The 26,806-nt window shown below is 42.2% G+C and overlaps 1 protein-coding gene across 1 annotated transcript; it reads right to left on the bottom strand.

The window, feature by feature from the left end:
* Positions 1–1,392: 1,392 nt before the first annotated feature.
* On the bottom strand, positions 1,393–24,784 carry PPM1F (protein phosphatase, Mg2+/Mn2+ dependent 1F). Its single transcript, XM_054288637.1, has 7 exons — positions 24,595–24,784; positions 15,048–15,178; positions 11,333–11,532; positions 10,036–10,224; positions 8,761–8,904; positions 7,749–7,842; positions 1,393–6,563 (listed from the first exon to the last, which is right to left on the bottom strand). The coding sequence occupies exons 1-7, from the start codon at positions 24,768–24,770 to the stop codon at positions 6,190–6,192; spliced, it is 1,308 nt and encodes a 435-aa protein (XP_054144612.1). The 5' UTR covers positions 24,771–24,784; the 3' UTR covers positions 1,393–6,189.
* Positions 24,785–26,806: the final 2,022 nt, after the last annotated feature.

Below are 26,806 nucleotides of genomic sequence, written 5' to 3'. Positions count from 1 at the left end.
ACAGAGCAGAACTGACTTGCAGAAGAGGAAGTTCAAAGTAATTAAAGTCATTAAGTTAAAGGAACCTAAAAACTTTATACTGGCCTTTTTTTGTCAGTATAAAGCTTTGACCCCAAATTAAAGAAAAATCTTGCTATTATTAAATACACTAAAGAAAAAAAAAAGTGGAGAAAACAGACAAAGAAAGCAGCATTAATCATGCAATATTCAGCCAAATGCCTTTTCAGAAAGGTTTCACCCTGGTTTCCTAGCTATTATCTCCTTATCCTTGGACATCCAAAAAGAAGCATCATTGCTTAGATAAAAGGATAAATAGCTCCTGGCAGGGATCATGGTCACACATTCCAGCTCCATTTGCCACAGCAACAAACCTTTTACCTGCCTAATGTATGGCCTTGAAAGGGATAAATAACTTCAAGGAGTGATCCACTTGATCAGGAAGGACCAATGACATTCCCTTGCATGGAACTCCAAAACCATTTAATCAGTAATAATTTCAGTATTTGATATATTAATATCTCCTGGAAATTAGCAATCAGGCTTAAGAGTTGAGTGAAAAGTCAATAATCAGGATCTAGCATGTCACAAAGCCCAGATATATTCAACTTTCTAAGGAACTGGATTTATCTTGTCTCTCCAACTAAAAGGCACATAATAAGACATAAAACTCTGACTAAGAGGAGTTTGTTATCAAAATAAAACACACATTACAACACAGCCAAATTCATTTGCTTGAAACAGTGGTTTTCAGCTGACAGTGCACTGCCAACTCTTCTAGGCTGCTTTTTTTTTTTTTATTCCATTGTTTGCATTCCAAGAAGCTTGAAAACATTTCTTTTCCTATTGATTTTGTCCTCTACTACTTAACAAAAGCTGCATCTTGCTAAATTTTCTATGTGGCCAACACAGCTGTCCCTTGTTTATTTTTGTGTGCATGAGCAGCAGCGTGTGCAGCGTGGAACATGCATTAAACCAGGGACACTGAAGAGTGTTCAGGTCTGATGGGTCTCACCAAAATAAAGGTTTATGTGATTCTTTGGAAGATGTTGGTTTCCTGTTCCATGCAGAGATAAGGTTATCTGTCACAAGATCCTACCAGCTCATTTTAAGGCATTACTTTAACAAGCGTCTATGACAGATACATGTTCAGAAGTGCAGTCACTCCTTCAAGTCTCATTTGTTTACTTTTCAACTGACATGACTTATATAAATAAAAGTAACTTTAAATTAAATAAAATCTAACCAAAACACATGCAGAAAGTGTCTGGCTTAGCTCTTAAGAGCTGTCAATGCTACAAAACAAATACTCCACAGGGCTGGCTGGTTGAGTGGCTTGATTTAGTAACAGAGAAAGGATCAGCCTCTTGGTTTTGATGCTCTTTGAAAGGTTTTGATGAGCTTGGCAGAAACCCCTCTGGTACTACTCAAATGCAACCAGAGCTGCTATAAATTTGTGTTTAGGAAGAGCACATAACTTCATATAGATTGGGCAGTTTCACATTCATTTGAAAGCTCATTTTTCTCCTTCCCCAATCCTTCCTGGGTGGCCTTTTGTTCATCAGAAGAGTTTGCTCCTCAAAAAGGGGGAATAAACCATTTTTTCCTAGTAGGAATTTGAAGACACAGGCCCAGTTGCAAAAGGGACAGTAATAGAACTAAGCAGGGAAATTTAATTCAGGCTTAACCAGAGCTAAATTATACATGAATCATCTGCAATCTGCTCTGTTGTGGCTAACATCCCCCACCTGCTCCCTAAAGCATTTGCTTGATACTCCAGTACTGTAAGACTAGAAACAGACAATGGCTGGTGCTGCACATCCAGTACCTGCATCCACAAGAACACAAATAGTTCAATCAACAGAGTCAAATTTGCACTAAGAGTAGAGCTGGAATATTAACTTAGTCTTTACTGTCTATGCCCTTCATAGATGGGGGCTGTTTGCTGGGTACCTTTTTTGCAAGGCCATTTACAAATACCAATTACAAAAGTTCTTAGCCACTTGTTTTGGAAACATCTTTTTAGGTTAGTTTTTAGGTGTTGGTTTCTTGGTTTTTTTTTTCACCTGGGAGGGAAGCTTCAACCCCAAATAACTGATTTAAGTGATCAACTGAACACAGGTTTTCCAGTGCTGACAGCCAAGCTATCTCCAGAATTCAGAAAACAAGAGAAGCATTTTTCCCAATATCCAACAAGAAAGTGGAAATTTTAGTGGCTCCTCATGACAGAAGGTTAATGGCACTGGAAATGCATTTTAAAAGAGCAGTATCACATCTGACTCTGAATGGAGATAAGTGTCTATTAAATGCTATTAAAGTCATCACAGTGATTAACACCACTCAGCTGCCAGCACTGCTGTAACCACTCGGTGCCCAATTACTCATCCTGCAGGGCTCACTAGCCCCTCCACTCATGAACATACTCCAGGTTTACTCACAGCAGCATTGCACAGTGACCAGGAACTGCAGAGGCTGGCTGCTCCCTCTGAACACAGGAGGATGTTTGGAAAAATCCATTTAGGAGCATTAGCTGCCATGGTGGTGTTGAGGGGTCACAGAAAGTCACCTTGGACACTTTAGTGCTATTCCTTCTTTGGCTGCTTGAAGACAAGAGTTAGCACAGCTGAGCTCTGCCTTTTTAATGGGTGTGTTTCTAATTCTTTCAAGCACTGGTATTTCACTCTAAAGAACTGACATTTGTAGCTCTATTTTCCAGCCCACTTCCTTTTTAAAATAGGCATTAATAATACTTAAATGCATTCCTGTCTCTCTCTTTCACTCCTCCATCACTCAGAGGGTGGATTTTACTTAATCTCTCTCTGTTCTAAGAATTTTCCTGCTTTTCTATCATCCGTATTCTCAGGAAAAAAAAGCCAAAATGAACCCCCCAAACAAATGTTATTTGTAAAACTTTCATCTTATCTCTGTCAGACCCAGAATGTTCACTGTCTTAGGTGTGTGGCTTGGAAGGAGAGGATGGGGAAAGGAAGGGAAGGTAGAAGCATGAATTACCCACAAGCAAAAGAACTGAAGTGGATACCCACTAAGCAGAAGAACTGAAGTCAGTTTCCAGCCAAACAACAAAAGAATTTAAGTGTGCTCTGTTTTAAAATTTCAGGCTCCTCTGAAGAGCAATCTTTCTTCTACTGAGTGCTAAAATGCACTCAGCAGACATTCATTTGGAGCCCAGTAAAATGTGAAAATTATTGAACATTTGTCTTGAATCCTTCAGCTAATTTCTACAGCTCCCCCCCAAACTGTATTTGGGGTTTTCCTGTAGATGACACATCAGGAATTACTTATTCTAGCTATGGGATACAAACTGCCTTTTTTGACCCATTACAATTTCTGTTGACCTGACCAGCCTTTTTAAAGCTAGTAAGAAGTATCTGAAAATGAGAGAAATACTTTTAATCCATGCTGAAATCTCTCTGACTTCTCAAAGACTGTTCCTGTTCATTTACATCTCAAAGAAATGAAGCACTATGTCAGTCAGAATGAATGTAAATGTAAGGGAACAGCTTCTAAGAACGCAGAATTTCTTCCCTAGAGCATTGCTTGAGAATTAGATTTTATGATTGCCACAGACAGCTTTCTAAAGGCTCACTTCACTTAGCTCCCATAAAAAAGAAATTATCAAATTTAAAACAAAAAACTATATTCTCACATAGCTGCAAGCATCCATCAAAAGACTTAGGACTTTCTTTCCTCTGTAATGCAAATCTGCCCAGAAAAGGTTGAAAAAAATAACCATTACAAAGAGTTTGGCTTGTTCAATCCCTTTCACCTTTGAGGAAATTTGGCAAATTTCAGAAACTAAACCAATATAATGAACTTATCAATATTTCACACCTTCCTTCATAAATAGAATCATTTCCTCCTCCCCTGATAACCCTCAGATAGCAATCAATTCTGCATGATTGTTACTCTATTAATAATAGAACTGTCTCTAAGACACCAAGAAGCACTAGTGGTCATCAGGATTTAGCATGGAATTGAAAATCTGGCTAGAAAGACAGAGGAGAGTTGATAAATCCAAGGAGGTGACTGAACAATCCTAAGGGCTCCCTTAACTGAAGAAGGTTCACTACAAACACTGATGCCCACCCCACCAGGCTGCCAGAATGGAAATCCTTCCCCACACATTTTAAGACACCAAAATGTAGGGTGGAAAACTGCTTACAGCCTTCTCAGCAGAAAAGCCCCTGTGCCAAAAGAAGGCAGTTGCTGTCTGAGCTGCTGTGTGGTGAAGAGGAGGTCACTGAGGAGCTCATACATTAAAAACTGGAGGATCATCCTCAGTAATTCCAGCAAAAGCCTTGGGGTCACTGCACCATCCCACATCAGCAAAGGATCCAGAGACTGGGGACACAGACAGTGCTGCTCTGTTCTTCCTCTGAGCCATTCAGCTCTTCTACCTCAGCTTCCTGCCCAAGCAACATTAATGCTCACCATATTTTAACCAGTAGGACTGACATATTGCAATGACATGTGCTTCTAAATGTGGCATACAGTCTTGCTGCCAGATGCAAAGCACTTCTTGTTTAGACACTGAAATTAATAACAAATTTACCATTGAGCCTTCTGATCTTGTTGAGTCCTGCTAGCCAGGCAAGACAAAACACAACCACAGGCTCTAGCACATCATGAATGGAGCAGTTGTGCAAACACCCTCACATATTCATTACACTTCTTTCATCCTCTGAGCTTCACAGTTCTTAGAAAGTTATTCTGACCCAAAAGGTTCATGAAGCGTGGCCAAATTAACCTCCATGAGGAAAAAAAATGTTACTAAACTGTTTCTAGTTTGTGCTACTAATTTTTTTGTGAAGGCCAGAAGTTACTTTTTACATGAAATCATTACTCAGATTGTTACTTTATGATTAAACCTCTAGAGCATCCGGCACAGGGCACGGAGTAAGTCACAGTGAAGCTTTTACTACAAACCACAAGATTTGGCAACAATGAAAGATGCTTTCTTGAAACCTAGTCACCACAAAAATAATTCACAAACTGAAACATTTAAGTGCATCAATGAAAACGAAAAGTCACATTTGAAAAATTAGGAACTGGCTCCCCAGACCATGATAGGCAGCCAGAAATCCTTGGGTGAAATATTTAAGGCACTTGAGGGTAGTCAGTTTTTTTACACCAGGTAATAAAGACAGAACCATTTGAAAATTCCAGTTTAAATAAAAACCACAACAAAGTAAAGTAACACTGCAAAACATTCCTCAAATGTAGAGTTCAGAAAATTAACAAATAAACACTTAGAAGAAAAATAAATTCATCCTTTGTTATAGTACACAAAATAGTGGCAGGAAGAGGACATTTACCTGCTTGAGCACACAAACTGTAAAGATCTCTCTCAAATACCACAAGAGGGGTCTCTTCAGGTTGCCAAATAGCCAATAATCATATTTGTTAGGGAGAAATAATTCAGTGCAGTTAAATATCAGATTCCAGTTTATAAACCAGAGCATCCCAGAAAGCAGTTGATTTTTTATCATTTTCCCTGGGATAGTTCTAGCTAGTTCTGCTTTTCTGGAGCATCCAGTTTTATTTTCTCCTCTCCTTACACACAAATGTTAAATGTTTCTGTTTGAATAAAGAGGCCACATCATTCTTGTACTATCTTTGGTACAAACCAAAAGCACCTTACACAGCACACTGGTGTCAGCCAGTCCCTGCACCCCAAGTCTGTTCCTACAGAACACACACAGGAAAAAGCTTTTCTGTGGTGGGGAAAGCTTCTCCCCTCCATCTTCCAAAGTAACATCACAGTTAAGTACAACATACAGTGCTCTTTCAAAGCACTAATTCAAATTTTCACCCAGAATTCATGAAATGCATATTCTCATCCATTAGCTTATACCTACTATGGTTTCTTACCCTTCCAGGACAGAGGGCTATGACCAACAGCCCTGGGACACACTTCAGTGTCTGCTCCCAGAGATGAAACAGCTGTACAAATCTCCACGTCCGCTCAGTGTTTTTTGAGGGGAGGGAAGAGAAAAGGGAGAAGGGAAAGACAAATGGGAACTCAGTAAAAGGGGTCTTGCCTTTCTGTTCCACATTTGTCCATTTGTCTTTTTTTCCTGATACATTGTGCCCTCTGCATTAGAGGCTTCTTCACTGGAAAGCAGTTCCTTACATGAACTTACTTGAACCTTCTGGACTAAACAGACTCTGTCACTGTGCAGCTGCTGCCTCACAGCTGAGGAAGGTAAAGGGTGAGCCCTGAGCATCATCATCAGCCCCAGGGCTCTTAGAGTCTCTGACACAGTCTGCCAGGATGTCCTGGGGATCCCTCAAGAAGACCACCAGCACAGTGATGTTGTCACTGGATCCATTCTCCTTGGCAGCAGCCACCAGTCTCTCTGCTGCTTTGAGCCCCACTCCTTTGGTCTGCATCAAATGATCCAGCACCAAGTCTACAACCTCATGGGGCTTGATGGCATCAAAGAATCCATCACAGGCAAGGAGCAGGTAATCTTCTGAGCCAGTCAGCTCAAAGGAATCTCCATCTGCATCACCAGAGACATAGGGCTTCTGGCAGATGTCACCTGAGACAAACATACAAAGCAAAGGCTTGATTACTTCAGATGTAAACAGGTACTTCTTTACCCACCAATTGCTTTTACCATCCTCAAGGATGGCCAGATCCTGTTCCAGAGGTACCTGATGCAGGATGAGAGTAGTTAAAAGCCATGGAATAAGCACAAAGACTTTTGTTTCTTTAAGGATGCTTGGAACCTACATAAATCCGGTGGGTTTCTAAGGAGTTACTTCTAATTAAAAATTAAAAGCAACCCCTTAGAAAGTAAAAATTAAAATAACTCCTTAAACCCCCCCCCCCTAATTTTGCAGGGAAAATAAGGAATTTTTTCCTAAGTTTTTTCTCTCAGAAATATATTTGTGTGGGGAGATAGTTAGGCATTCATTTTGCAGATGTGCCTCCCGTACAGCCTTCAGAATGCCATGAAAATAAAATTTTTCTCAGCTATCCAGATATACATGACAATGTCCTAAGAATCTGCTCATTGTGTTTAGTTTATCAGTTTTGTATGGACATACTTATCAAACATGAGTTGCTACTGATCCAAGCAGCATTATACAAATTCCATACTAATCTGCTCCCACTCATACATTACATTTATCTACTGTATTGCTCAGGGGTTTTTTTGTCTTTCTGCCATAATTAGCAATTAGCAAAGTAAGCTTGTTTAATAAGATTGTGAGAATACTGCAATTAAAATGCCCTAAATTGCTGGATATTGAAGGAGAATGCAGTGATTTGACCTAAGCAGAAAGATCCACAGTTAGGAGAAAGATACATTCATATTAAAGTGGACAAAACCCCCTCACAATTCAGACATTTGAGCACATAAAAAAGACTAGACAAACATTTATTGCTTCCTCCACTTTTACAAATTAAATGCTGCATATTTGTTAAACTACTGTAAAACATTACAGTACTTTAGGCATTTATAGGAAGTAAGATCTTAGTAGTAGGGAAAAAATAGGACTATCATGGCTAGTATGTAAAATAAACCAATATTTTACTCTCATGGTAAAACCAATATGCTGATGTAGCTGCAAGCCATGTGAGTCTTTGCCTTATGGGAAAGACAGTAAGTAGTTTACTATTTGATGCTGAACAAGACACCATTTACAGTAAACACAGTCTCAGGTGCTGTGTTTCAATCAAATTGAATCCAAAGTTTACCGATTTTAATGGTTTATCTCACCAATTGCTCTGGAAACAGCCAAGGTACCATTAACCCGCCAGCAGTCCATGTAGGTTACACAGCCACCCAGAGTCTCAATCCTTGCTCTCTCATCCTGAAAAACAGTGGAATACATTTTGTTTGCTGCTCCAGCTTCTGTATTTCTACAATGAATATAGCAAACACACATATCAGAATTCAGCACAGAAACAGGCACATAGGATTACTGAAAACAAGCCACTGCTTTCCATCCCTGCTACAGCTTGTCCACAAAAAAGCAGAATTCTCAAGTTTCTGTGTCATCATATGCTTTATCATATGGATGAGTAAATTTTCCTGCCACTTCTTCCCATTCCATACAGCAGTTGGGTGAATACATAAGTGTTCAGAATGAAATACACAATAACTAAGCTAAGTAACAATTGTCTTTGCATTGGTATTCCTTTAACTACTCGGTTGTTACAAATATTCATGCAGTGAAGGCAAAGGGTCATGCAATGCCAGCTAAACTTGCAAAGTCTCCATCCAATTTCATGGAATGAAATATCTGGCTATGAAAATAGATAGGAAATACAATACACTTTAAGCCAGTTAGGCCAATAGATTTGCATTAGCTTTTCAATTACAGTACTGCATATAATGAAAGATTTGCATCATGCTAATATGCATGCTATATTTTGAATTGCTATTAATCTCAAATTACTAAGACATTCTGTAACAGGCAGATTTAAATTCACACACAAAAAGCCTTTGAAAGTCTTTAATTACTGCAAATTTTGAGTAGTCTAAGCAGGAACTGAAGTCAGAACTATCAGTACCATTCATTAGTACTTCCAAGCACGTAAGGTGTAAGGATCATCTTGTCAAGACACAGGAGTGAACACAAAACAAGAAATTGTTAATTCCATGCATCCTAACATACAGGACATATAATTATGTAAAGCATCAATCACTTAAAAAGGCTTGACTCCAAAAGGTTTCAGGAGAGAATCTGACATCACACACTTAAGAGGAAAAAACAAGTCAGACTTACTTCTCTTTCTGGTTTGTGAGGTTCCATTAATGTCACAGCTTTCCCTTGCTGCACCAACATCACCTGAGAGTCCCCCAGCCATGCTATGTGCAGTTTGTTCCCTACAATCAATGCAGACACTCCTGTTGTGCCACTCCGCAGCTTCTACAGAAGGAAATCAGGGGTGTCAGGTGAATATTCAACAGCCCTACTGGGATATATGGCAATATTGAAAACTTAGCTTTGATCACACTAAATGCAGCACTTTAGACCTGCTAATCCTAATTCAGATACTTGAAAAAAGGGTACAAGACAGTAGAGAGATGTGAAATAAACTATTTATAAATGTATTTTCTAATATGCAGATGATAAATTTTGTCTCATGTTCTTCCTTCTCCTGCTATTAATTCCAAAACTGATCTAGGAGACTAAGAGCTCTGTTGTTTAAAACAGAGACATGCAGAAAAGCAAAAGGATCTGAATTTCAGTAGAATGAACGCTTCACAAACAAACACATCTCTACAATTCCTTTCACATTCTCCACCCTAGCAACTACAGATACCCTGCTCCACACACAGATCTACTTATCCTTGGGTATTTAAATGAGAATGCAAACAAAGGAAAAACATCTAACTGTCCTAGATTCCCTGAAAAGATGAGTGAGAGTCAGACCTTATGAAATGCTGGTCTCTCTTTTCTACCTCATAGACAGAAATAAAGACATTGACAATGAGTACTTCCACAGCAGTGCTATAATAAGAGTTCTCAAACAGTGTAATGTGGTTTTGAAGACAAAATGTTCATTGGACCAACTTAATTCAAAGTTTAATCAATAAGTTTAATGAACTGAGGAGTCTGATTTAAATCAGAGAACACATTTTTCACTTACAATCACCACTGACACTAATAGTAGGACAAGAAAGAGGAAGATAACAACCATATTATCAGGAAGAAAGAAATCTCTTTTCCAGGTAAGAGGTAAGACAGCAGAACATCTAGAGGCTGCCTGGTTTAGACAAGGAGGCACCAGTATTTTCTCAAATAATTGATATGTCAGAATCATTTAAATCACTTTAGCACTTCTTTTCAATTACTCATCTTGAACTCCCAAGCACTGGTTTTCCTCAAAGCAAGAAATAATTTGATCAAACAAAATCTTTACATGTAGCATAATTTCATAAAGAAGCCAGTGATTGAAATAAACTGTACTGTCAGAATTTTCTGGATAATACCACACATTGTCCAACAGTTCTCAGTGTTATTTAAAAACAATGGAATTAATCTCTACCCACTCACCTCTCTTTTGGCTTTGAAAAGAAACATTTCATCTGTCTTCTGGAAAGAGCATTTCAAGGCTTCACCTGGATTCTTAACAATCTCTTCATGTAACCCAACGTTGACATGTAAGTGTGTTGCTGAGTAATTGGCAGCATCCACTCCTCCATGGCCATCGAACACCGCAAAGTAAGCGCGATCAACATCATCCTTTGGCAGGGACAGAGAGAGGAAGACATTCATGGTCAAAACCAAAATAGCTCAGACTGCTACCAACAAGCAAAGATTCTTTATTCTGGGCTTTCTTCTGTATAAATGACAATTTATGACTTATAAATTTAAGTCCATTTATACAGGTACAAAATGGATAAGATGGGTACTTTGCAGGCCAATTACTTTTCTTTGTTTGCTGTCAGTCACTTAATGTGCTTAAGAATAACCTGGCACTGAAGCAACAGACCGCTGCTTATATAGTCCTGCAGCAGTTTCATGAACTGCACTTGTACAACTGCTGTTCTCCAGATCACAGAATGGTTTGGCTTGGAAGGACCTTACAGACCATCTAATTCCAGCCCCTCTGCCATGAGAAGGGACACCTTCTACTAGACCAGGTTGCTCCAAGCCCCTCTCCTGTAGCCCCTCTAAGCACTGGAAGCTGCTATAAGGCATCCCCAGAGCCTTCACCTCCAGTCTGAACCACCTCAGCTCTCAGACTGTCTCCACAGCAGACGTGCTCCAGCCCTCTCATTATCTTTGTGGCCTCCTCTGGACTTGCTCCAGCAGATCCTTCTCATTTTTGTGTAGTGAGTCCCAGAGCTGGGCACAGCTCTGCAGGTGGGGTCTCACCAGAGCAGGGTAAAGGGGCAGGTTCCCCTCCTTCAGCCTGCTGCCTTCCCTGCTTTTGATGCAGCCCAAGACATATTTGGCTTTCTGGGCTGCAGGCACACATCACTGGGTGACATTGAGCTTCTCATCAACAAACATCCCCAAGTCCTGCTCCTCAGGGCTGCTCTCAATCCGTATTGAGTCAGTCACAAGCACATTGTAACTCCAGCAACATAACACTAGGTGAACTTACCATCTTCCTATATCATAACTTATGACATGAATCCCAAAGTCACAAGATCCTCCCTGCATCACTTCTTTATCAGGGCAGCAGCTGGCCCCCAGCAATCTGAGTCACCAAGTCCTTGCTCCAATGCAGACATGGCAAATAACTTATGGCAACAAATTCACAGCTCATCCATCACCAGGGCCCTGTGCTTACAGCAACGCTGCAAAGCTGCCCAGCCATCCCCCCCGTTGTGTCCAGACTCACTGAGAGGCCGAAGAGCTGATTGAACTCGGGCAGCAGCACGTGGCGATCCTCCATCTTGCGGCGCGCGTTGCGGATGGCGTGGATGGACACGAGCAGGAAACGCGCCAGGGGCCGCAGCGGTGGCAGCTGCTTCTGCCACTCGCAGCACACGTCCCGCAGCTTGTTAAAAAAGCAGCGCTGCAGCGACTCCCCATCCAGCACTGCCAGCACAGAGGCAAAACAGTGAGTGCTCTGGCCCACCTTCCTACACCACTCCATCTTTTGGCCTGTCTTTCCTTCAAGTTTCTTTCCCTATCCAGCACCCTGCCTTTACAGGCTCTGCAAGAATCAAAATGAGGTCCTGAGAATAATGCGGAGAGAAAGTTGCAATGGAAAACAGTGTAACATTAAGTGTAAAGGCAGCTTCTTTACTTGCTAGTTCTTTTTGAAAATAGAGATTTTATCAAGCAGGTGATTACAGTACAAAAATCATAACAAAGACCCAGAAAAATCAGTATACTATATTAGACATAAATATTATTATTACGTAAGTAAAATCAGTAAGATAAAGTGGTAGGGGTTCGTACATACAGAAAAATAAAAGGGAATCATCAAGTGGGCAGAAAAACCTTCAAGATGAGATTGTTGTTGTCTTGGACACAAGGGCTGAAAAAGCACTGGCCTGGCTTTGGGTCAGGTTATGTCCTACTGAACCACTTCCACTGAAACAACAAGGAAGTCTGAAAATGTTTGCTGAGGTCAATAGCTCAACTCACAGTTGAGCTGAACAGATTAGAATTTTAAGCTGTTATCTTTATCTTTTTAAATACTCATGGAGCTGCAGGGACAGAACACTTTTGCTACTCTCCAGCTTTGTCATTACCGAGCAGAACTGTAAACACCCATTGGGCATGGCATGAAAAGCTCCAGCCAGCCACTCAAATCCTTTTCTGGACAGATCCCAAAGATCAATTAATCCAAACTTGCTCATCAGACTGAATGGTTTGGTACTTGGCATTGTGTCTAGCTTTGCAACACAATATCCCTCCAAACAGGTAACCATTTACATTTTTGTTATTTGAATAGGAAACCTGCCCCAATGCTAAATCAACTAACTTCAAAATGCACAGAAAAGAACATTTATAGAACAAAAATAATTTGCCAGTCACTACTGTATACTCTAAAGACCTGCAGTGCATGAACTATCTTTCCTGTATCTATTTTATCCTGACTCCTGCTAACACTGCTAGCATTAAAGCTTCCTCAGAATTCTTTTTTGTAACTCCTGTTTGTTTTTTTCTTCAGCAACAGTAGCTGGCCAGCTTTAGATGCATCTCTGGGCCTGGAGAATTGAAAGCTAAATTTAAACACACATATTTGATGAGCAGCCACTACATACTAACCAAAATTACTTTTGATTTGCTTAATATGTAGGTGTTAATGGACAAGCTATAAAAACCTTTAGATATTAAATCATCCCAAACACAAAATAACTAAACAGGACAACATCTCTGACAGCCTTGCCTACAGCTGTTAGTTTACATATTTCTAAATGTCTAGACTAATACTGACCAGAAGACACATAGTGCTGTTTAAATATTAAGCTTGTGACACCTGACAAAGAATTTAGTATCTTAACAGCAGAAATGCTTCTGCAGTATCACAAACAGTGGCACTCACACGTGCACACATTTCCCCCCCCCCCCCCCCCCCCGTTGCTTTTATATAATCACTTCTCTTTCATTCCAAGAACGCTTTGTTTGGCTGATTTATCACTGCAGTGCAGGAAGAGAGGCCATACTGTGCTGTAGCATGAGGAACAGCTTTCCTTCTAGTTGTACAGTTCAAGTGATGTAATAGCAATTACAAGATCGGGGAAAACAAGTAACAGTCCAAGGGAGCAGAAAAATGAACATTTTTAAGGTAGCTGTTCCTTGCTGAAATTGGGCCGCTCAAGCACTTGAACAATGAGCCGATTTCCATCCTGTTTGATAGGGGAATGAATGGTCAGTAGAGATTTGATCTAAATGGCAATGATAACAAGAACAAAGAAATAAAATAGACAGGAATATGTAAAATGGAAATTAAAGAAGGTTTCAACCATCAGAACAGGGAGGGCTCTGGGGCACTTGTCAACAAGGAATAGTGAGAGAGAATGTGAACCAGTTCAACACAAAACTCATCCAAGGATTTTCCAACTTTGCCTGCACTATCTTAAAAGTAGACTCCAGTCCTATCTTTATGGCCTTCAGAGCAAAACAGCAGCCTGAATGTTCTGCAAATGTCCCCAACATATAGTAACAGAGACATCAGATGCTTGTAGCCAAGAAAACATCCACATCCTATCAAGTTCTTCATTACTCCTTGTTTCTAAACATTATTTCTTTATTATTCAGATAGGGTTCATTTTGGTTTGTGGGCCCAAGATTTACGTAAGACACAGAACTACAGATTACAGTCCTAGGCTCACAAAAGTGTAGCAGTTCATGCCCTATATTACTGCTATAGTTCACCTCAAAGATAATTACACAGGAGTCAATGAAGAGTCCACAGCACAGCGACTGCAGGGTGCTCTGATAACAGTTTCCAACTGCTTTGCGCAAACCTACATAATTATCCTAGGTGAGTTACAATATGCTGCTTCTGACTTTCCTGTAGAGGCTGCAATGACCTGGTCACACCAAATTCATATTTGCCAGCTCCCCCTCAAGGCAGAATGCTGCCCCAGGCCAGGGTAGCTGCAGTGAGTGAAGGCCACAAGCATTAGGGCAAGGGATGACATAATCAGGGTGCAGCACGACTTAATTAACTGAGTTCCCCCTCCTGCCGTTTCAGACTTGGACATGAATGCTGAAAGAGGCTTCTGGGAGTGTCATATCCTGGCCACTGCACTGCTCTGCTTGGGGCACACTGAACTGCCTTTCAATCCATCCCAGGGAAATGCAAGGGTGAATATTTCCTCTTACAGAACAGACTGGTTTGCCTAAGACATCTCTTCTCCATTTCTATCTTCTACTCTGCCTGCATCCTGCTCTGTTTAAATTCTTGGCACTGGGACTAAAGGTCTGGTGAAGTCTAACGTTAAACACTTCAGTACGTAAATGCAGTAGGGCCATCTGTTACACAAGGCACAAACCCAATACTCAGTCACCAGGGTCTGTTCTCTCTCCAGTTCACTCAGGAAAAAATGCAGGCATCAGGTAGAAGACATGCAAAGCTCTTCTTCCCTCAGTATCTCACTTTTACAGGGGAGAGTGGGAAGAAAAGAAGTTATTGATAAAGACACAAACTATTGAGTAACTTGCCAAGAGAAAGATCTGGAGTTTCAGGATATTTAAGGTATGGAGGAGCCAGAATCTGGTTGCCAAGACAAAAGCAAGATGGTTTATTATGGATGGATTGAAGGTGTTGGTCTGACTCTACAACAACTGTGGTGATGGCAATGTCAAAGCATGGGAATACCAAGGTCACTCTGCCAAAGGGCAAAGGACACACTCTTCCCTTTCAGAAAGCCAATGCACAGCATCAGTCAGGGCTCCAGACACTGTTTGCATGCTGCCCACAAAACCAGCACAGCCTCCTTTCATCCCACAGGTACACAGCAAAAGCAAATGAAGTTCCATTCACTGCTGCTTGCCAGGCAGCCTAACCAAATAAATCTGGGAAACATTTCAAAACACTAAACTCTTCTGAAAGACATCCTCTGGGAAAACCACAGACAGAAAAGTATACTTACAGGTGAACCTTTCCTCATCTCCTTCTCCCTCTGTTTCCACATTTTGTAGCTTAAATTCAGTCAAGTCTTTTTGGAGAACTTCATCAACTGCAGCATGGATCAATGATGCTGCAAGAAGTGGTGAAACATCTCTGCTGGTAAGAAAAGGAAAGGAAAGCAAAATAGACTCCATTAGTTTAAACTGAGCTACAACCTCGCAGTGCATGGCTGGTGACCTCAGACTTAGAAACCATTACACACAATAATACAAACTTCATTAGTAAACTAGTAGAGCAAACCATATGTTCAATATTTATTCACACTAATCTTTAGTAAGATCCTCAGTTAGACAACTGCCTTCTCAAGAATGTAAAGAGGAAGAAGTGTATGAATCATATTTTCAAACTGTTGCCTCACACTCCAGTCACAGATGGTACCTCTTTCTCTTGAGCTATCAGATGGGAACTGCTACCTTCAATTCCAGCCTCTGAACACACACATTTTGTTTCTACTCACTACACAGCATTTCTTGCTTGCAGTCAACTATCTCACCACAGACAGCATCAAGATCTCAGCATTGTGGTAGATGCAAATCTCTAAAAAAGTTACTTGGAACTCTCCTTCCCTTCACAAGAAAAGTCATGCTTAATGCTAACCTACAGCCCTTATCATTCAGTTTATTCTGACTGGAAGTTTTCCAAAGAAACCACCCAGGCCAAGAGTTGACACTGGAGACTTGGATGAGAAGAAGCTCCAAGACTTGTTATTTAGACAAAGCTTTTAGGTAGGCATCTAGAACACAATAATGCTACACAGTATGCGCACCATCTCCTGCTCACTCAATGCTTTATTCAAGCCACATGATTTATAAATGCACACACTTGCTATAATGTTTTTGAATCTGTAAACAAATAAGTCCCATCCAACTCCAAAAGGAGGCTACTATAAAATAACTCCTAAATTCACTACAGTCTCATGGCAAGCATTAACAACTACAGTATACATACAAAATACGTTCCAGCCATTTTCTATGAGCACGATGAAGAATAAGCATCAACATCCATAAAAAGCCACTTTATCCATTGTTCATGGAACGTTTGATTTCCACAAGGTGTTGAATTACCCAAGCAAAGCAAATACCACATTAAGGTGCAAGTCAAGGACAAGACTTTGTTTTCCCGGGAAACATTTAGAAAGTTCTGCATGGAACTGGTTTGCTGGGGAGTATGAAATGGTGGAAGCATTTGGTGTGTGGTGTTGCTCAGCAATGAGTGGTTTGTGCGCACAGAAGGGCAGGGAGGGGAAGGCCGCGGGGTTTTAGATCTCAGTGACAACAAGCTGAAATGCATTTTGCCATTGTGCTCCTGAAAGAGGGGCCTTGTCACATCCTCACAGCCATGTATGAGTACCTCCCGTGGCAGAAACAGAAAGCATTGTGTCAGTCAGCAGGCTCCAACACAGGCCTGCTTTATGCCACGCATTCTGTGGCGGTGACGGCCCAATTTAATGGGTTATTTCGGTACTTCAAATAGATGGCAACGTGTTTGCAGCCCTTTCAGTGCTAGCTGCAGTCATGTCACATCAAGGGAAAACAGAATGTGGCTTTTCATTTCTTTTTTAAGGCTGATATGTTTAGGAGAGTCAGTTCCTTTCCTAGCTCATTTAAAGTAACAATGCCTGCTTATAATGGCTCTGACACTGACAGACAATCTTTTAAGAGGTCAGGCAAGAAATACATCCAAAACAGAAATGGTACCCCTGCCCTCCAACAGCCTTCTTCCTGTTGTTGTTCATGTAAGAGAAAAAGAAAGGACTATGAACATATAAGCCCCACAAACAATGTCAGATGTGTTGTTGATGCTGCTGAAAGTCAGAAGTTTTAGTCAAAGCACGTTTCAGCTCCAAGAATAGAGACAAGAAACATTAAGAAAATAGCAATGCATTTAGCTGCACAGTGAGAGCCACAGCTTCAGACATCTTCAGAATTTCTCTGCTATACTGGAGGAAAAAAAAATCATATCTAGCCTGGGTTCACAGCTCAACATCAGAAGAGGGTTTAATACTTTGATTTTAAATTTTGTACATTTCTGCTTTCCAGAGTCCAGAATTGCTCAATTGGGCCCATAAAAAGCAGCTTAAACAAAAGGAAATCTATTAAGTGCTATAATGCACAAGTCATGTATCAACCTCTGCTTACAGGATGCCTATAACAAAGAGAAAACTTACAAATTATGTCACATCCTTCACCTTTTTCCAGTTGCCACCCAGTTCCTAAAAAGGAAATTTTGTGATTCCTCAGTACTGATATGCTTCATTCAGCTTTGCTTCCTATGTATTTCCTCCCACTCTACAGTTCAGCAAATCTGTTAAGAAAGTGGTTGTTTATTGGGATTTTGTTATGCAGACAGCAACAACATCAAATAATTGATTCTGATACACTGAATAAAGACAGAAGTCTAAAAATTACCAAACCAATTTAGTTCAAACTCTGTTCTCAACAGAACATATTTATGATTACTTTATTAAATCTTCATCACAGCATAACCATATTGGCAAGACTGCTTTTCACTTGAGCTCAAGTGAATGGAGGTCCAAGGAACAGCATCTTTCAGTCAGGTTCAACATTTACCAGGTCTAAGTTCACCTTCTAAATCAGAGATTTTAAGACTTAACAAAATGTGTCATTAAAAAGGAGCAAAAACTGCTGCTTTAGTTGAGAGCTACAAGGTCTCACTTGGCTGGAGAGTATCTGGAAACCGCCACAGTACCTATGGCAACCAGTGCAAAAGCAACCCACTGCAATTACCACTGCAGACTTCAAACCTTTCCTGTAAGCAAAGAAGAATGTCACTTATTGTTAAAACCTTCCTTCCAAAGAAGCCCAAGACACCCTGGTGATGAGCTGACCCAAGCATGATTTAATCTCCATGAATCACAAGGAACACTGTAGCTGTTTCCTAAGTGGAAAACCAACTGTATTGGGAAGAAGAGGAAAGCTGCTGGGGTGTGTTACATGCACAGGATGCTACTTCAGGGGAATCTTAGAAGAAACACGTTAGCCTCGTTTCTCTGACATGCAACACTAAACACTCAGCCTCAGCACACACAGGCTGGTAGTAAACAGACCTTGGATTTGTTTGCTGCAGGCTATTTCTTTGCTAACACAAAGGGTGTGTTCTGACCACAATAAAAAATATTTTAAAAGAACTAAAGCATGTTGTAACAGTGCAGATGAGCTTCATTGTAGCAGCTGAAGTCAGATCAACAGTGGCTGGAGCAGGGAGCTCATCTCCTCACCTACTCACAGCAAAACACAAGACTTATTTCAAAAACCTGAGTACAGATAAAAGAGGCAAGTTAAAGAGTAAAGCAATACTTATGCTAATAAAGATGACACTTAAATTTATATGCCACCCTCCTCCTTGAAAGATTCTGGACTGCTGGACACACACAGTACTGGCGAATGGAGCTATGCAAAGCTCCTGTTGATACACATACCTCCGGCCCAAAATAAAGTTACACACAGAAGTAGAATGCAATTATGATGTTTTGCATACTTTAGATTTGGCATAAATTACAGAACAGAATTTACTTCTCTTGTTCACCTTGTTTCTCTTCTGCAATACAATTTAGTTGTCTATTTTTTTTTTCATTTCAAAAGACCAGCTGTCACACCACCACAGCCACGGGGTAATCACGTATGTCAGGTCAATCACAAGACTGTTACTGACTCTTTTAGTACCAGTCTTCAGAAAGAAAAACCAATATATATACACATTCTTTTGGGAAGCAGAAACACAGTAAGATAACTTCTCACTCATTCTTTTTATTTGGGTCATTAATCTCCCCAGTAGACTTGTAGCAAGTGTTGCAAACAAGTCACCAGTTCAAAGATGTTCCCACCTCTTCCCCTCGAGTTTAAGAGGTACATTCAGAAGTCTCTAGCAAAGATTTTTTTGGGTAACAGGGAAGCATCCAGAGCATCAAAGTTCAGGCCACCACACCCTGGCCAGAGCCTGAGCTACAGCTACACTTGTTGTGCAGGCCTGAAAACAGCTGACAGACTTCCTGCAGTGCTCCGTGCCCAGCCTACAGTGGCTTCGGGCACTCAGAGTTGTGCAGCAGATGGCAGACCTCAAAAAGATGCTCCTCAGCCCTGGGAGCAGAGAAATGAGCTCTGTGTCACCTTGGAGGGTGGTACAGCCTCTCTAGAATATGCCAAACACTCCATGTTTCCACAAAGCCTTCTGCATTTTATGCCCCTATTTTGCAAGCAAAAGAATTCACATTCCCCCCACTCCAATTGCACACATTCTCCCACAGTACTGTCAGGAAATCTGTTTGTGTAAAATAAAGCACAAGAGATTACCAGCTGTCTTAGTCAAGTATTGATCACTTACATTTCAGATTTTTTTTTAAAAAAGTGATTAATTTTGTTCTAGATATTATTACCAAAGTCATGGCAACAAGGCAGCAGTGCTACTGCAGGCCAGAGCACCAGTGTGTGATCCTCTTTTCCTTTCAGACTCCACATACACACATGTTGGGAAGAAAGAAGTGTTATATCTGAAAGCACAAGCTCCAGCACAAGTCAGCTGCAGCTGCCTTACATCTGAGGGAAGAGGAGCCCTTATCTGCTCCATGGGCCCTGGAACAGAAGATCCCACAGAGCTCAGCTCTGGCACTGCAGGCTCAGGGTGTGTTTCCAGCATGTTGCAGCTCTATCAGCAGCGGGTTTAGCGCAGATCTGCAAATGCCAGCAGTTCTCCAGCAAGTGAAAGATCCTCTCACACTGCCAAAATAATAGCAGGTCACAAGTTTCCTCACAAACAAAAGCTGCTTGTATTCAGTATTTTCTCCCCAGTCTGCTGCTTTTATTTCCCTTTTGCTTTTTATTCTTATAATCAACTACAGAATGTTTCCACTCAAGCAGCTTTAAGCATTAGCATTTATTAGAGCAGTACCTAGAGTTCCCAGGGTGATGGTGCCCAGAAAAGTACAAATACATATCCATTAAGGAGAGAACATCTGACATTCTACAATGCACAGGAAGTTGTTCCTTGTGCTAATGAAATCAGGTAATTAAAGGAGATGAACAAGAGGGAATGAAAACAAATACATAAACAATGCCACAACACAGAATTTCCATCTCTTATGGTTACATGGAGCAGTTTTCCCCCAGCTTTTCCTATGAAACTACCAGAAGCAGCAGCTTTAGAATCCAGAATCCATCTGTTCAGGCCCTTCAGTCATTACTGAACAGTTTTTATAAAAAATGTGCAGTGAAGAGTCACCTGCCACTTCCATTTTATTCTCAGCAGGAAGAAAAACCCCACAGCAGAACAGGAGAGGCTTAATTCCACAAAAGCCACTTTTCAATTAAACCCTAAACATGTTGTTTCAAAATTGAGTATTTATCCTCAAACAACAACAGAAAGTGTGTTTCACACAGGTTATGAGAGCAAAATATGCAAACATGTTCCCAAGCAAGAAGTACCAGTGCATTACAACAAATTGTTCAAATTAGGAATAAGGAAGTAGGTTTTAGGGAATTTATTAAAAGCAGAGGTCACAGTAGAAAGTAGTTTTCACAGAGGAAGAGACTGAATAGAGTTTTAAGAAGAGATTGGGAAGTCAGAAGCAAGATAAGATAATTTCTTTTCCCCCTCCTCATACTTAAATCACGCTAGACATCAAAATACCAGAATTGCTGAATTAACTACTCTAAAAGAAGGGAATACTGGAAATAAAGATCCCAGGGCCACACCTTGGTGTGAGCACTACAGAATAAAGCACAAAGACACAAAACAGGATGCTGAGGCAACAGCAGATCGCTGGGGAGGGGGCAGAACAGGAAGCCCAAGTCTCTCAACTGTTATTGTGGTAAATCTCCTCCAACAGGAAGGCTGCAGCAATTTCACATTGTTCTTTGGATATGTCACAGGATGGCCATACAAGTTTCAGCTCCTATCAAGGGGAAGATGAAATTTCTATATTTGGGGGTCTGACTTCATCTCATGTTCTGTTGCAGTGAAAGTCAGGAATATTTCAGGTTAATTTCTAAAGCTTGGGAAGTAACTTCATTCACATTCACCTATTTTCACAGACTATCAAAACACAGCTATTACCCAAAAGTATATGTTAACTGAACTTCGGCAAAATAAGATTACTTAAGGCTGCTCTGATTCTTCAAAATGTTATGCATGTGTTTAGCTGCAGTTAGCAGCAGGCAGTTCCATTGATTTAAATGAACTATTCAAAGTAGAATATCTGCAAAAATTTACCAGATTAGTGACTTAGGGACAAGGTATACCAGAGAGCAAAATGGTTTGCTGTTTTAGCTGGTGTTTTGCTAAGGTAGCTGCATTTGTAGAAATTTGTTCAAATAATTCATTTTAGATTAGGCCACTCAGGAATTAGCCTGACACACCCAGCTGCTTCCATGTAAAAAGATGTGTGCAGCCTTGGAGAAGCAGCAGCATTCAGAAACCCCATGTTGAACCCAACCAAAGCTGTTTCTTGGCCCATTCTCTTCTCAATAGAAATCGTGATCAGTAGTGGAGGAACAACGTTCCACACTGCAAAGGCACAAAGGTTTGTGCCTCCAAGCCTCTGGAAGAACGAGCTAAACATCACCATATGTTGTCCTGGGATCTAAGGATACTGCTGGGCCTCCATTGGCCATGGACCTTGATTGGCTTGGGCCCTTCTGGGCACGACCCAAGCACCTGTGCAGGTGAGAATGGAGTAGCTGACAACACAGAAAGGAAAAGCAGAACAGCAGGACTGAGTGTCGAACTTGCCTCCCAATAACACTTTGATCTACACAGAAACCCTTCATCAGTACTAATCACCATGTAAAATACACTCTGTGATGCTGGAGTGTTACAGAAATCTCACACTCAGGAAACAGATCAAGCAACAACACCAGAGGTCAGCAAGGTACATCCAATAACCCCTTCAGTTCAGAGTGTTAAACCTATGCAGAATAACACAGTGACATTTGAGGGTGTGTGTTTTTCACCGAGCTGCCCTCCATGTGTTTGGGATGCTGCCATGACAGCCTGCAGGATCCCAGCTACAGAGACCTCCTGCAGAGCCACTGATCCGGCCCCCTCTGCATCTTCAACAACTTTTATACAAACATTTAAACGTCTTCTAATGTCAGTCCTCACCCTTATTTTTCCATTTCTTAAAATCTTTAACAGCCTTTTCTCTTATTTCCTTACTACTCCCCCACCTATTTTACTGAGGATTCACATCAACAGAAAAGTTTATTTAGCCTTCAAAGCTGTATTTTGAATGGATCCACAGTAGCAAACATGGGAAAAAAAATGTAATGTTGGCAATTTCTCACACAATCGGAGACTTCAGTTTTAGTTCCTAATTACAGGGATTATAAGGAGAAGGCCTGCAATTTCAAAACACAAGATTCCTGTCTTGGCCTTGGGCTGTATCAGTCTTTTTCTACACATGCAAGAACTGAGCCTACCCAACAGGAAAATGCAGCCTTTTTGCAACTGCAAAATGAGATTTCTCTTTGTCTTAGGAGTCCAAACCCGAGCTATAATTCTGTAGGGATCCCTACATTAGACACTTCAGGTACACTACATTACACCCAAACAGAGAGCTGCCTGCAGCCAGCCATGAGAATTCATAAAAACACTTTTCTTATCTACTTCTGTTTTTCACAAACATTTTGTAAAAACAAGAATTAATAAGTAGATTGCTGCATTTCAATTCTGCTTTACTTTCTTCAGCTCTCTTTCCCTTCCTTTTTTTTTTTTTTTGAATTGGGCAGCTCCACAAGAGAGGCTGTGGAGCCAGAACTGGCTGCAGGGCAGGTATGTGAAAAATGAAGCTTCTGACACTGGCAGGCTCCTCTCTGTGTAAACACCAGGAGTGACAGGTGAGGTGAAAGCATTGCAAAACCAGCATTCCTCCCCTGCTTCCACTTGTTACTGTGCCCAATAGACAACAACAGAATGTCAGTAGACATGCAGCTCAGAAATACTGATTTTTAAAGCACTGCAGTTTGAGTAACACATCCCATAACTCTAAAGCCTCATACCTTCCTCTCTAAATCAACTGCAGAGAGCACCAGCCTGGCCCACGTGGCAGAGTGGGTGCCATGTGATAAGTATTTGCTCAAGATTGGCATTACCTTGTTCTTTAAAGCATTCACCCAGAACCACTCTTGCTCCACAGAGTTCAAAGATTCAATGCACGTGATGAATTTGCAATCCCGCTGTGGAACAAAACACAGCTGTGTTTTGTTCAAGAGCAATTTAGTCAAAGCACAAGTAAAAAATGCAATGATTATCTGGGCCTTTTTAAACTACAGACTAAGAAATTGTATTTCTTTGGTATGCATTTTTCATCTTCAGATTTAGGCGTACCATTTAAGTGAGTGATATTATGTCCATAATAACCTCTGTAATATGCAGGAGTAACTTGATTTTTAAGACAAATTTCCAGGGCATTTTAAATATCTAAAAATCACCTATGCACTTTCAACAACAACAATCTATTTGGTGTCCATAAACTCAGTGGATGATAGTTTAAAAGGCAATTAATTCAAACCATGTTTACTAACTAACAAATTCCTCTAGTAACTAGATAACATTTAGCACATACCAGACCAGAACCAGCCTCTCCACAGCACTGATCACCACTCATGCTCTTTCAGACCATTCACGATCACTGTCCAGGTTAGTGAAGCAGATTGTGGTAGGAACTTTGTAACAGCTGGCACAGGCCCTACTGCCAAAGTGCATTAAGAGAGGGGAATTGGGGAGAGATAACCCGTTCTTGATGAAGCACTAACTTGCCAAAAGAAGTAAGTCATACCCAAATTCTTAGCAGCATTAAAGAGTAAGTAAGTCTAAACTATTCAGGATGAGGGTTATTAGGATGCAGTCAGGGGATGATAGAAGCATCACTGATGAGCAGCTGCGTGTTCCAGCAGTGGTGTGACTGCGCTCCTGAAGTTTTAAGTAAACATCAGCTTGAGAAACCCACACAAGCACGTCCCACTCGGGAGGGCTGGGGAGCTGAACACCCTGGAGCTGGCTCGCCCCTTACCCCTGGCAGCCCAGCGAGGCACCTCAGGGCCAGCCTCCCTCCCAGGGCTCCAGCTGACCCACACGGGTGCCCTGAGGGACCCGAGCTCTCACTGCTGCCACCCCAGCACCGGAACGGCCCCATCGCGGTAACTGACTCCGCACAGGGAGCGGGAGAGCAATAGCTTTGAAAAGCACACACAAACAATCCTATGAAGGCACAGGGCCGAAGGCCTATGGCCTCAATAGGAGCATGCTATTAGCAGTCACCAAAAGTAATTCAGAAGGGGAAATAATAATAAATAAATCTCCAAACCTAAAATTCCCTGGAGACGCTGAGGGCTCTCCCCCGCCCCCGGCGGGCCCCGCGTCAGGAGGAAGCGCCTCCCGCGCCTGCACCTGCTGCGGCCTCGGTGCCGGGCCGGCCCCGCTCCCTCACAGCGGCCGCCGGCAGCGCCCCCGGGGCAGCCCGGCCGGAGCCCCCGCCCGCCCCACCGTCCCCTCACCTGCTGCCCAGGAGGCTCCTCGCCCGCTCGGCCAGCGCGCCCGGCACCTCGGCCCTGCTCAGGGCGCCGCTCCCCGCGGAGCTCCACGGCAGCGGCTCCCCCGGGCCCAGCGGCGCCGGGAAGTCCCTCAGGAAGGAGCTGAGGGGAGCCGCGGACGGCTCCACTTCCAGCGCCATGGCGGCGCTGCCCGGCCGGGAGGGGCGGGCGGGGCGGGGCCGGGGCTGAGAGCGGTGCCGGCCCCTTTAAGGGACGCGCGGGGGCGTGGCCGGCCGGGCGGGGTCCGGGCGGGGCGGGGCCGCAAACAATGCCTGGAATGCGGGGCGGGGCTCCGGGGCCCGCGGCGAGAGGGACGGGACGGGATGGGATAGGATGGGACGGGACGGGACGGGGCGGGACGGGACGGGACGGGGCGGGGCGGGGCGGCCGCGCCGCTTTCTGCCCAGAGCAGCTTCTGGCGCTCTCCTTCCACACACACTCTGACCCCAGAGAAGGGCTGAAAGCAGCAGAAAGGAGCACGAAGGTGTTTCACAGAGTTCCTCTTCACTGAGCCCTCCCCGCGCTCAGCACTAATGGAATCCTAGAATAACCTCAGTTGGAAGGGACCATCAGGATCACCCCAAAAATCTCACCACGTGCCTGACAGCACTGTCCACCCCTCCTATGGCTCCCCCTCCAGACCCTTCCCCATCCTCGTGGCTCTCCTTTGCATGCTTTCTAATAGCTTAATGTATTTTTTACATTGTGGTGCCCAAAACTGCACACAGCAATCAAGGTGAGTACTGAGTGAGTGGCTTTTCTATCCTAAAATACTTCCTCTACATTAGATTATGAAGAATTACACACCCTGACAAGTCACCCATGGAGATACATGCAAATGAGAAGAGTGCAAAGAGATTTTACAAGCAAAAGTTTGTCTGCAAATAGCCAAAGTAAAAGCCATGCTTGGAGGAAGAGGAAAGCATTCCCACCCAGCTGGGAAGCCATGGAGAATGACCAATGCCAGGTTTCCCACGGTTCCAGGATCATCTCCAGGCATTTCAGAAATCCCAGTCAGCAGCAGCAGCCAGTTGGGCACACAGGTGTGTTCAGAGCAGCTCCTGGTGTACAAACCAGGCTACAGCTAGGAGAGGACTTGAACAACTGAATCACTACAAGCACCCTGGAAGCTGTTGTAGTTTATGCCAAGACCTATGACTCCGAGGCACCACATCAACTTGATTTTTAAAACAATGGCATAGTTCCCATGAAAAGAAGCTATTTGCTTCAGCCTGCTTTTACCAGATAGAACTAAAAATAACTACAGAAAAAGAAACTTCTACCTATGGCTAGATCTTCTAAGCAGTACTGTAAAACACAGTTCATGTTTGAGCTTTAAGTGTATAAACAAACATTTGATCAGAGGAACAGGCTTGGTGCTGTGGTATTTGGGCTGTGTTCTCTGGTTCAGTAAATGAACACACTTTGCCAACTAAAACAGCAGAGTTATAAATTACCTTTGTAGGGACTTGTTTTTCCTCTCTGTTGCCAATGCATCCCATGTCAGGTCACTCTCTGCACATTCTGAGTTGAAATTCAGCAGCCTTTGCTCCTCCCATCTGAACATAACTAGTGCTGAAACTGGTAACACAAACTGTACTTGACCAGATGACCAGACATGCTCAGCCATGAGCCCATGGAAGGAAAGGAGAGAGTATTATATATTTGCACAATGAGATTTTGCAATGTAGCACCCAGTGCTGCAGTGGTTAGATACAGCTCCACACCAAAGCATGAGGACACCCTCCTTTTGAAACCAAAACTAACCAACACTGAAATGACAATGCTAGGAACAGACAGAACAAACTGTACTTTGTCAGACACGATCTGCTGTGTGACCACAGAGGAATAAACCAGCATGGATACTCAATCTGTCTTCCAGCAGCAGGAGGAGGTCTCATTTCACTGGGCCCCATTAACTGTGAGACACTAACTTGTCTGTGCAGGCCATAATTTGGGAATCACTGCTCAAGGCAGATATTCCCCTTCACATTTATAATTTCCATTTTGTATGTCTGTTGGCATTATTCACTTATGCAGCAGAATGACAGACTTAAAGCAGTGCTCTTGCTATTGCATATGTAATTTAAAAATCTGACAGCTACTAATCATTTATTATTTTTGAAGATTCAAAGTCAGATGAAGCAAGTCTCATGCCACACTTAAAGACTATGCC

The sequence above is a fragment of the Melozone crissalis genome, unplaced genomic scaffold (genome assembly GCF_028551555.1).
Source record: "Melozone crissalis strain CALT ecotype California unplaced genomic scaffold, PUWL_Pcris_2 ptg000063l_1, whole genome shotgun sequence".
In the NCBI taxonomy this organism is placed as follows: Eukaryota; Metazoa; Chordata; class Aves; order Passeriformes; family Passerellidae; genus Melozone; species Melozone crissalis.
Note: the sequence above shows the minus strand (reverse complement) of the source record. Positions and strands in the feature narration are given on the sequence as shown.